Raw genomic sequence first — 13,351 nt, 5'->3', positions numbered from 1 at the left:
GGGGGGGGTCATTTTTAATTTTATTACTGCACCTGATAATAATAGTATTTTATTTGACTTCAAACTTACTTGGTAGTATTGATGTTGGAAACTATCTTTATATACAGATTATGACGTATTATACAGCGTCTATACAATATAAACACGTTCGTTTTCATTTCAATTCTAAAACTTGAGGACTTTTTCAAATTGTACAGAACAAACATAAACTTGCGAAAAAAACATGAACTTGTCAGAAGAAAAGGACAAAAGTGACTTGACCTCCATAATCCAACTTAATGCTCTATGAAGTCATGTTCATTTCACTTTTACATTTACCAACAATTATCGTATGAATGAAAGTAAGTATTGGTATTTTGAGTTAAAAACAATATTACAGTAATTGAGGATGTTCATACTAGACTTTTATGTCTTGGATTGAATAAGTCGGGTATTTTACGGGCTTGGTAAACCAGAATTCACAAAAGCTCGTTCCCCACGTATATGTATGTTTAACTGTACGACTTCGTTAAAGACGAAACTGACACCAATTAGTCACAAAGATCATCTAAATCCACATCAAACGAAATAAAAAATGACCATACTGACCTTTTGGTAAAGTTAGACGATAATTCCCCTGTTTTTACGCGTGGACTACACGATACCAGGTCCCACAAGCAATAAACAGTGTTAGATGTTACCGCGTCGCTATGTCTAATGTACAACTACAGACAGGTATATCTACTTCCCAACCGAACCCATTGCCTCTGTGTGGATTCCATGATTTATTAATGCGTTGCTAAGCGGTTCCAATAAAAACGACATAATCAATGAAATTATATCGATTATTCTATACGATTGATGCCGTTGACGTTTTCGGTTGGGTGATTTTACAGGTGTATCCAGGTGATGTGTAGATATGTATGTTTTATATATATATACCTCATGAACAACACAGGTAGAAACTTGGTTATGGGTCATAAAAATTATTGATTTTGAAAGGCAATTTAATTATCAGGAGTTATTTCGATGCGATATTTGATGTAGTTACTACGGCATTTCATCCATGGAGATGTGATCAAACCGAACGCGATCTCTATGTTAAGGTAGCCCGCGGGCTTAGCAACGACTTTGTGCCGGCGATATTTAATTGGCGTTATGTCCCCTTGGAATTATCTACCCAGAATCAATGGGTGGTTTATGGGGCATTGTTTTCCCCTCTGTGTATAACTAAGATGTATCTCGTTTCCTTCTACAATAGAATACGCTAAATCGTGACGATCAATCCACAGGCACTTGCTGCCTCCGAACACAGGGACATGATAATTATTACACTTCACGACTTTGTTTGAACATAAAATTAGTTAGAACATATCAACTGAGTTGTTCAGAGTAAAATAAGACGCTTTAGGGGTTTTGATCGACTCTCGTTAACACCCCCCCCCCCCCCCCCCAAAAAAAACCCCAATGATAGATAGTACATGTTCATACTTTTATTAGACATAGAATGTGTAACAACACCCTGAACACCAAACATAGCTATATATACTGTAAAAAATCCCCCCCACCCCCAAAACCCCAATGATAGATAGTGCATGTTCATACTTTTATTAGACTAGAATGTGTAACAACACCCTGAACACCAAACATAGCTATATATACTGTAAAAAATCCTCAGGTCCCTGTGCTACCGAATTGTTTCTGTACCCTGGGCGTTATTACAAGTCTATCAACGGCTCATTTTGATATGTGGGAGAAGTATTACAAAACGGTTTTTTTCATAAGATACGTCAGGAGCAAAGACCAGATTTGAGGTCCGAGACTTCCTGTAGACAGAACCAACGAGCAATGGTATTTTCACCTCTGATACATTTGTCATGCTGTTTAATATGAGAAGGGGAAAATGAAGCGGCTCTGAGCATGTTCGATAAAAAGTGACCAGCTGCGCTGTATTTCGGGTGGCTGAGCATTACGTGTAAGAGTTGGAGGGTCCAGAATTGATATATCACGGTCTATTGAATGTAATCTCCATTAAGAGAATGCAACAATCCTATTAAAGAAATCATCTAAAGGAGAGGAAAGCGACTCGAACCTGGAAAGCAAAACATACACATCTGGAAGCTGGATGGGATTTTAACCCTCACTGTTTAGTGGATGCCTGTCTGTTTGGTGTCGTTTGCAAATATCCATTTACAGAATAGAGGTATAAACTTACGAGGTGTCCCACCCATTTTCCCCATCCGACAATGCTCATCAAAATGTCTACTCAAAACAAATGCACTCACTACGATGCCGCCAAGTACTTTTTAGAGTGCACCACGTAAAATGAACACTATATATTCTACAGAATATAGATATGATTAAGAATTTCGTTGTCAAATTATCGATAAACAGAGACAGCACTTACCACGGTCGTGCCAACAGCTGGGACTTGCATCAGTAGCACATGGAAACAGAGAATGACGTCAAGATATTGTGACGTCACAGTAACCTTTGTCAACAATCAACATCCCATGCAATTTTCATATCGAGGTTTCGCCTACACCCGTTTCCGGTATATTTAATGAGTAACTGTTTCCCGGGCCCGTATTTACGAAATCGTTCTCGTGCTCTAAGTCAGAATTTGTGCTCAAGCCCTATTTCTTATTCCAGTGAAAAATTGCATTTTGTCAATGATTTGGAGTCTTATGGCTGAATATAATTTTCGATGTTTAAACTTAACTTTTTGGCCGCGTAACATGCTTTTAAGCCAGTTGCAAGAAAGTAGGTTTGAGCACAGAACCCATGCTTGAGCACGAGAATGGTCTCATGAACATGGGTCCTGGGGTCTAAACAATACGTTGGAATCCTAAGAAGCTTTTGTGACCAGTGGTTTTCCCCATAGACAGAGCATTGATAAGTTTGGGAAAACTGGAGTCATAAACTAACTCGACAGCAGCAAACGCCATATGATAGCGACGTCTCAAAATGATTGCAGTTTTGGACGAAGTTGCAATGACATATCCGGCATTCATTCTTCTGAAACAAATGTCACACCAGAAGCGTCAAGGAAATGCCATCAAAGAGGGGGAAAATATCAACAAGTCTAATTTTCTCTCTTTGATGTCGTCAAGAAGACAACAAAAAGAGAAGATGGCACTGTCATCGATATCCTCCGCTCACAGTGCACAATATAGGTCAAAATCAGCATCTGCAATATGCATTCAGTAGAGCAACCCTAGATACTCATTTGATGCAAGCATAATCAACATAGCACTGAAATAGATTAGAGCAATTTCTTAACCAGGTGCATGGACGGACGCACGCACGGACCCAATTTCTATACATCCCCCGCCAACTCGTTGTTAATAGCGCCATACTTATCTCTCTCCGTCTGCAGTCATGGCGGTACGTATTCTCCATTCGGGGAGCCTGAAGTTGGTTCCTAGTTTAAGATAAACGGAACTGGAAACCAGACCCTAGTTCCGGTTAAGATAAACGGAACTGGGAACCAGACCCTAATATCGTTTAAGAAAAACGGAACTGGGAACCAGATCCTAGTTACGTAAAAACTGAAATAACACCATCAATGGAACTTGGACCAAAATACGAGTTCTGTTTCAGAAAAAACCCCAGCATAACCAGCCTCTAATAATCCACTGGGAACTCCAGTTACGTTTTCTCTTAAACGGAACTGGGAGCCAGGTATACTAAGGCCCATGGTTATATCTGAATCCAGTACAGGAATCGAACCCACAACCTTTCGGACAAAAATTAAAACTACGGAACTGAACTCCAAACAGGAGGAACGTTTTCTCTCTCTCTTAAACGAAACTGGGAACCAGACCCCAGTTCCGTAAAGTAAACGTATACGTGTTTTGTTATTCTTTCCCTGTCTACACGGCGCATAGTTATAAGTGAATCCAGTACAGGAATCGAACCCAAAAACTTTCAGACAAAAATTAAGATTATCAAAGCCTCTATAAAGGAATTGGTCTTATACGAAACTGAACTCCAAACTGCAGTTACGTTTTCTCTTAGATATTGTGAAACATAACATGAAGGACCGGAGAGCAGGATACATACGATTATCTATAGTGTGGTACTGTAAGAGAGCAGGACACATACGGGTATCTATAGTGTGGGTACTGTAAGAGAGCAGGACACATACGATTATCTATAGTGTGGCACTGTAAGAGAGCAGGACACATACGGGTATCTATAGTGTGGGTACTGTAAGAGACCAGGACACATACGATTATCTATAGTGTGGGTACCGTAAGAGAGCAGGACACATACGATTATCTATAGTTTGGTACTGTAAGAGAGCAGGACACATACGATTATCTATAGTGTGGTACTGTAAGAGAGCAGGACACATAGATTATCTTTAGTGTGGTACTGTAAGAGAGCAGGACACATACGATTATCTATAGTTTGGTACTGTAAGACAGCAGGACACCTACGATTATCTATAGTGTGGTACTGTAAGAGAGCAGGACACATACGATTATCTATAGTGTGGTACTGTAAGAGAAGTTATTTAAGTGGACACACTAATTTTAGCGCACTATTAAATTTTAACAGATTAGCGCATTGATGCATCGGCGCACTCACAATAAATGGGATAGAAAACTATATACAGAATTTTTAATTAGAGCAGTCGTAAATTAGCCCTGTGTTTAGACGCAAAAAAGCTACAAAATCGTTATAACACTTATTTATATTTAAATGAAGTCATAATTGGAAGGGGGGAAAAAGAGTGTAAAATCGGAATTTTTGTTTTCGACTTTGAAAATAAAGCATATTTTTTCTGTGTTTAAGTTGCATGTACTTTCCTTGACAAGTTGTTCGTCTTATGCATTTTTTTCTTTCCCTCTTGTTTGTAAATTGTCAGTTTATCAAATACTTAAATTCCAAATATCTGTTACTCCGAGAAGTTCATTACAGGATGTGTTTTGTATGAAATGAAAATATGTTTGTAGAAAATGACATATTTCATGACACTTCCAGTGCTGAAATATATATTTCAACTTCATTTCACGTAATATATACCACCTTCTTCTCTCCCAAACACAATGTTCATACGTGGCAATGGATCCTTTGCTTGTTTTCCATATTGTTAGCTGAAAAATCACTGAGATACAATAACAATCTGATTCATGTGTTAAACTACATCCCGAGTAGCCAGGTACACGTGTCTGCGCTCACGTGTCAAGTGCTGTAGTCCTACATCTATATACATTTGAGGACCAGAATAGGCTAATTACTGTAATTGGGGTTGAGTCTGAGAGCCACAGGATGTCGCTACACTGGCACAAGTGTTTGGACAAGTATTAGTGCACCATTCTCATACCGCCAAATCTTTTCTCTGGTCCCTGGACGCTCACAGCGGGTAATTGTCACCGCCGGGTCGGTCATATACCCAAAACAGGGCACAGACACGGGGACAGCCATCGTCTTTGACCCTTTCCAACGCTGACCATTCCATACCAGTGGTCACTATATGGTGTTTTGCCCTACGTGACATCAACCTCAAAGGATTATGGCCAATTTATGAATACGTTTGACTTGCAGTGAACGGATTACCACACGATGTCAAAAGGCATTCGAGGTCAAAGAGTAACCAAAGGTCATTGAACCTCTACATCCGGTCATTGGATATTTGAAGTCTGTGTCCAAGTTTCCAGTTAATTCCAACTTAGAAAAACAGCCACAGGAAAGAGTCACTCAATACACAGCCATGCACGGTCAGTGTCCTCAATGGCGTTTACTTGTGGTCGCCTTGATGATGACAAGTGCGGTCAGTGTACTTGCCGCGAAAACTAAGAAGTGTCCGAGTGCTTTCTGTGCATGTACCGGAAAGAGTGTCGACTGTTCCAATCATAACAGTCTCCAAATTCCGGACGGTATTCCAGACGGAACAAAAGTTCTCAGTTTGGCGGGAAATAAACTGCTAACGGTGGACAATGCCAAACTTCGGCGTTTAAAAAAATTACGGTCGCTTGACCTTAGTAACAACAACATAGAGGAAATACAACGAGATGCATTTTCTGGTTTGAAATCTTTAAGATTTTTGCAACTTGCCGAAAACCAATTGCAACATTTACCTCATGATGTTTTTGAACTTCTTAAAGGTCTAGAAAACCTTGACCTTTCAAATAATGACCTTAAAAGCGTAGAAGGTACCTTTGTGAACATGTCAAGGATTTTACAACTGGACCTATCGAACAATCATATTACACATCTAACAGCTCGTTCTTTCAAAGGTTTGAGTAATTTACAGTACCTAAATCTGGAGAGCAATAATATCTCCAGAATTGACGTGCTGGCTTTCTGGGATATGACGTCATTGCGCCAACTGGTACTACGCAACAACTTCCTGCAGCAGGCAGACGGTCTGTTCGTTGAAAACCCCGATTTACAATCGCTTGACCTGGCGAATACTCATCTTCAATCCTTCCCACAAGTGTTACCACTGCATATAGAGGTTCTTCATTTGGACCAGAATAACATCTCTACAATACGTCGGGGCGATACGATTGGCTACATCAGACTTAGGACTCTGATGTTGTATGAAAATTCGCTGACACTTATTGAAGACGACTGTTTCGCGAACATGCAAGATCTACAGGAACTGTGGCTCAATATGAATAATCTGAAGGAAATCCCTGTAGGCTTGCCTGCTAGTCTACATCATTTAAGCCTAGACAATAATAAAGTGAGTGTTATAAATAGTAACGATTTTCCCGCCAATTCCAATTTGCAGATTTTGTCTCTCCAATCCAACGCTATCACACGTCTTGAAAAGGGCGTTTTTCGGAACGTCGCATCATTGAATGAACTTTTTCTTGGAGGAAATAGCTTCAGTGTGTTTGCCAACAATGTTTTTTCGCCTTTAAGTAATTTACAAAATTTGAACCTGCTTAGATTTGACCTTGACCTTATAGAAGAGAATGCGTTCAATGGTTTGTCTAATTTGAAATCGCTTGACCTTTCTTATATTCTTATGAAATCGCCAAGTGGAATTCAAGGTAATATTTTCAAATGGCTACCAAATCTAACCACGTTGGCGCTTCAGGAGAGTCCATATATTGCGTCTAAATTGATTTCCTCGCGAGAAATGCTGTCCAGCATTAGCTCCGTGCAAGACCTGAACTTAATGGATAACACCATAACGAGTCTAAGTCTTACTTTACTCAGCAGTCTTAAACAGCTCAAGTCTATAAAGCTTCCGGGAAACCCGTTCCATTGCGACAGTCTATTGCGCTGGTTACAGGATTTCATCAAGTTGGAGAGAACCAAGTTTTTTATGCCTTACGATATATTGTGTCATACCCCAATTGAGTTACGTGGTCAGCCTCTTGTAGATGTCCAGTATTCGGACTTCGTCCCCGCTACCACTACCACACTATTGCCAAAGACAACCACACTGGACAGAAACGTTGATGACCAATCAAATAAAACCATACCAATAGAACAGTCCAATTACACCTCACATCCTCAAATGACTTCTATAGCCCCAGTCGTCAACACAACGGTTGCTAATGTTACCATAATAACTAGTGCTCACAAAGGAAATGACGACAATGACCAACCGGAAGAAGAAAATTTTATGATGATTACCGTAGCTACGAGTATTTCGACTGCTGCAATCATCATTGTAGTTGCCGTGGTGATTATAGTCATATTTCATCGCCGGAGATTTATACAACGCGATTTTGAATACTGTCGAGAAAATGAGGTGGAATTTTACGTGTCTGACGGGAGTGATCGTCCCCCGGTCAAACTGACCCGTGAGGAGAGGCAGTCACGTGGCTCTGTGACGTCAAAAGCAGAGGAAGATATTACCAACGAACTGGATCTCAGTATGAGGGTGTACACTTGGGATGATGGTGAACAATAATCTCATTCTATTGTCTATGCGCATAACAATAACCGTTGACCTTCTATTTTAATAAGAAATTATCGGGATGGGCAGCTTTGATTCTCTTTGTAGATATTTCGTTGACTACATTGTCTCCTGAGACCTGGTGATACTTAACATAATTCCACTGAACTCTATTGATATATGAATCTTAAAATCTGACCTCTGCTGATATACCTTGAACTATGACCTTTGGCATCTTCTTATTTGTGTGTACTTACCTCTGTTACATGTATAATGCACAAAAATAAAACAGACTGAATGACTGACTGTTCATCTGTACAACTTGTCCTACATGGCATATTGACCTCTGACCTTAGATGTTGTTTACACCTTGAACGGCCAATGACGACCTCTATTTAACATTGACCTCTGATCCCTTGAACAGCTATCAGTTACCATAAAGCGCATATTTGCATTTACTTTGGGCCTCAGACGGAGGTTAACTCGAGCTCCATGTTCAGCAAAACATGACATCTATTTACATATTTAATGTTGACCTCTGACCTCCAATAGAAATTAACAATTTTGACAGTCAATACTGACCTCTGTATACAAGTACATATTTGCATTAACCTTTGACCTTAGAAGTTAACACATTGGACAGCCAGCAATGACATGTGGATACATATGTTTAACACATTGGACAGCCAGCAATGACATGTGGATACATATGTTTAACATTGACCTCTGACCCTAGAGAATGTTACCAGTTTGGTCAGCCAGCAATGACCCATGTATAAATATTTTTAACATTGACCTCTGACCCTAGAGGAGGTTACCACTTTGGTCAGCCAGCAATGACCCATGGATACATATTTTTAACATTGACACCTGACCTCGGTGGAAGTTACCACTTTGGTTGGCTGGCTATTGCCCAGTATACATATTTCAGACCTCTCGTGTTTGATGGTGTTATAACTTACCTCTGGTACATACTAACAATGACGTCTGACCTCATATAGAGGCTACCATCTTGAACATATATTGACCTCTGTATTCACATTTTGAATTGATATCTGACCTCGGATGAGGTTATTATCACAAGACGCTCATTACTGACCTTTGCACATAATCCTATATCAACCTCTAACTTTGGTACAAAAATCTATATTTAGACTGATCTTGACCTTTATATCATACCCACCATACAGTGATATTTTCTTTGGACTCTGACCTCAGTCATTCATGAAAGGAAGAAAAATCAAATTCATGAATATTTTAAAACATTGAAAATGTGTGGTATTGTATTGGTTTTCAATGTAATGTATAAAATGGAAATACATATATTACTTTTTAAAGACTTGATATCTTAAGTGAACTCTCTGAAGGGTGAACTAGTTTAAATTACAGTGAAGACCTTTCTTTGAAGTTCAAATCACAGAATTGTACAGTGTTAATAATAATGTTATTTCTGAGTCTGACAAATGAACCACATTCACATAACCAACCTTGATCAAAAGAATGTTTGTTGTTACTTAAAGTACAACACACCAAGTGTACTGTCTAAACATGTATAATAGTACTGTTATCAAGTACATTACAGGAATAATAATACTGTTATCAAGTATATTTATAGTGTACCTGCATGTATGTGCCCATTCAAGCTTTTGTGAGCAAGAGGCACATGGGGTCTGTGTCACTCATCATTTTTTCAATTTAATATTCAATGTAATCTTATATAAATCTTTGAGCTGATGGCATAGCCTCTTTTGTCATTTTTTGGGGTCAGGATTTGAATATCCTTTGTTAAAAGGTACTTGGCTGGATAAACAATAATACATGCTGAATATGTAAATAAGCTAGCTGTCAAGAGTGTCTGTATATATATATATATATATATATATGTGTATATTTGCATTCCTAAACACATTTTATTTTTACTTTTTATGAACAGATTGAATTCTTGTTAGAAATACATTTAATTTGTAACTTAAAGAATATCTATTACATTATCATTATTAAAATATAATAACACAAATAAATTAAATGTTCCTATTGTTCTAAGTGTTGTTTTCTTAGCCAGTTACATGTATATATATGTACATCTGTATCAAGAGGAAGTTTTATGAAATTAAAACCATTCCTTTAAAAGTTCTCCCACAGAAACAACTCAGGTGCTGAAATCTGATATTTCCACTGGTACATGTAGCCCCTTTAATTTGTATAAACTCTTACAATAAAAATGTAGTAGAAAGATCAAGTAGAGAATATACTTCAAATGTCAACAAAAATGTTAATAGGAACAAAACACTGATTTATTTAAATAATTTCAGTATATTACAAAATATGCAAGTCATAGAAAGTATATTTTGTTATTTCTTTTTCACATCTGTATATTTCTTTCAAGCCACTTGTCTCTGATTACAAAATATAAAGAGTTATACATGTTCACATTCCAGTATTAATGTATATATGTTACTGATGATAAGCCCATGCTCACAAAGAAACCCACTCATTTGTTTAAACATGTTTTTAACAAATTAGGTACTTTTCTTGAAGTGTTATGATGGGTAAACCGTTTCTGTGTAAAAACGAGTCATTCCAATTGAAATGTCTCGCCTACGCCCCTGCTTAAACCATCAATGCACCTATCGGAGAAACTAATTTAAATGCAAAAACTTAATGTTGATGGAGATGCTGACAAAGTCAATGGACCATGAAACGTAGGCCACATCCATCATTTGATACATGGGTTGAGATGTACTACCCAAGGCGATGCATCTACAGTCCAAGTTTGGTTGGTCTAGCACTTATACTTTCAGTGAAGCTAACTTAAACGCAAAAACTTATTGTTGACACTGGAAAAGTAACACCTTATTCTTGCTTCCAATTCATGGCGGCGGCGAGATTAAAACTCTTCCAGATAAGTACATATTTAACTCTGCTTGTTAGGAAAAAGTTCCGTGGGCTTATCGAAGCTAAAATACACCGGCAGTAACAAACACATAGCGATTCCATGACTTGTTACTCATGTCTATCATGTATATCTAACTGAATTGATTTTATTTTAAAAAAAAAACCAAGACTTATATCGAGTTGTTCTTTTGAAACTTAAAAATTAATTAACAAGAGTTAGACATTCTAACAATGACATTGTCAATTCACTGACAATGTTGCTTTACATATGACGATTCAGGCACGTAGGAATTTTTATTTGGGGTGATAAATTCACAAAATTTACAAAATTTATATAGCTATGCATATATGCTTTATATCAGAATTTCATTATTATTCAAATTTTAAATTATTTTTGAATTTTGATGCAGACCAGTTGTAAAATTTAAGCATCCATTAATGTACTACATTGCAGATGAATATCTAAAATGAAAGAGGAAAAAGACGCTAATCTTCAAACAACCATCTCCTCATTGTTCAGGATTTTGACCAATAAAAAAAACCCAGAAAAAAAATAATCAATAGATTTATTAATACTTAATATGTTTACCCAAAAATCTCTGTCATATAATGGACGAGTTTAACCTTTTCACCCCTATGTCATTATTTAGACTCAACCATACATTGATATGGATGAGTCCATTATTGTCTACAGCAGTGAAAGGGTTAAGTAGTAGAAATTATACTTACCGAAAGCTTAGTTCGTAAAACAAATTGTGACTTGCAAATCGCAAACTTTTTGTCAAAAGTGTTGACAGCTGAATTACAAAGATATAGATATAGTCATGGAATCACAAATTGTATATATATAAATGGGTTAACCAGATATATACTAGAACCAGAATTAAAACTTGCATGGAGCAAAATAAAAACCATTCCACTGCTAAGAGTATGGAATGAAAGTTCTTAATAGTTTACTTTTAAATCACTAAATTTTCACGAATATAATTATGTACCGATTTTTATGATCATTCTCCAACCATCATAGTTAGAAGAATTGGAATATGTAAAAGAAACACAGAAAGATCTGTGACATTTAATTGTTAGAATAAAGTCTTTGATTATGATTTCCTTGCAAATTAATGCAAAAATAAACATTTGAGAAGATCTAAGTGAGCTTTTGTTAATGCATGTAATAACTTGACTGTGTGCTGTTTATCTCATTCCAAATTTACTTACAAGTATCACCTGTTCCAGACCTTGGTGAAATCATTTAAGCATAGATGATAACATTTCAAAGAAACCATCACCCATTGAATTAATAAATTAAAGTGAAATTACATATGTCTTATATGGGCAATCCCCATACCAAACCATATATGTACATAAAAAGATCAAATGACTACCAACCATTTTATTTCTAAAGTACTCTAAACTATGAAGGAACATCTAAGTAAAATTGAACCTCTCCTTAATGTTTGTATAATATGATTGTCAAAATGACCATTATTAAAAGAGAAAAAAACACTATTGTACATTTTAATGCATATACAGATGCATTGTCAGATTAAAACCAATGAAACCTATATTATTGTAACCTGTTTTATCTGAACCCATATTATTCTGACAACCTACATAATTCCACATAATACTGTAATCCAATTTCTCATGAGCAACCAAACATGAAATGTGTATTCTGACGTTCTATCTGATATGACCAATGAACCGTGTCCCACGGGGCAAGAGAAATATTGGCATTATTAAGAGGTTTGGCGATAAATTGAAGGAAATGTACAAAAACAAGAAGCCCATGGGCCTTAACGGTCACCTGATATATTTTACAGAGAGTTGTTTTTGTTTTTAACATGAACAGAAATATTATTCAAAGTGACAAAAAACAATAAAACCGCCTTATTCAATATTTAGCATACAGATTTAAGACTAAAAAGTATTTGAAACTAGCACTTCTGATTCTAAACAAGGAAAATGAAGAAATTTTAGCACACTGACTCCTTTGGACCCCACCCTACTGCCCTTGGGGGTAGGGTTGGCTCAAAATTTTCAAAGTATCAAACTGTCAACTCAGGGTTATAATTCCAATGTAATACAGTATTCAATGTATCATTTGCCATTATAAACCAAAATAAATTTTGCCCCCCCCCCCCCCCCCCATTCTTCCCCAGGGGGTAAACGTGCTAATGCTAACCCAAATTGAATTACTTCCAATGGAAATTAAACAAATGTTGGTCCAAAATGTGATTTCCCTATATAAACTATAGTTAAGTTTACCCCCTCCCCAGGGGTAAGCGTGAGACTCCAGGGTCATGAAATTCACAATTTTGGTAAAGCACCTTAAAGACCCTGCCATCTATGAAGAGTGTTTGATTCTATCATATCTGGGTCTTAAGAAGAAGAATTTTGAAATTTTAGTCAATTCAACCCTTTTCGGCCTCACCCATCAGCCCCTGGGGGTCAGTCAGGGCTCATATGTGCATACTATCAAACTGCTACCTAATACTGATAATGCTAACCCAAATTGAATTACTTCCAATGGAAATTAAACAAATGTTGGTCCAAAATGTGATTTCCCTATATAAACTATAGTAAAGTTTACCCCCTCCCCAGGGG

General features: G+C 37.2%; 2 protein-coding genes across 2 annotated transcripts in view; one reads left to right on the top strand and one right to left on the bottom strand.

Annotated features, from left to right (window-relative positions):
• LOC110447169 (testis-expressed protein 26-like) overlaps positions 1–2,453 on the bottom strand; it is a 25,986-nt gene extending 23,533 nt beyond the window's left edge. Inside the window, exon 1 of the mRNA XM_021492683.1 lies at positions 2,387–2,453. Coding sequence (XP_021348358.1) covers positions 2,387–2,416 — 30 coding nt within the window. The 5' untranslated portion in view covers positions 2,417–2,453. The remainder of the gene's footprint in view (positions 1–2,386) is intronic.
• A 2,817-nt stretch (positions 2,454–5,270) lies between these two features.
• Positions 5,271–8,519, top strand: LOC110447168 (slit homolog 3 protein-like). The gene has a single exon (XM_021492681.1). It carries the CDS (start codon positions 5,702–5,704, stop codon positions 7,862–7,864), a length of 2,163 nt encoding a protein of 720 aa, XP_021348356.1. The 5' UTR covers positions 5,271–5,701; the 3' UTR covers positions 7,865–8,519.
• Positions 8,520–13,351: the final 4,832 nt, after the last annotated feature.

Source organism: Mizuhopecten yessoensis, unplaced genomic scaffold, assembly GCF_002113885.1.
Source record: "Mizuhopecten yessoensis strain PY_sf001 unplaced genomic scaffold, ASM211388v2 scaffold3229, whole genome shotgun sequence".
NCBI lineage: Eukaryota > Metazoa > Mollusca > Bivalvia > Pectinida > Pectinidae > Mizuhopecten > Mizuhopecten yessoensis.
This window is presented reverse-complemented; position numbering and strand designations above follow the sequence as displayed.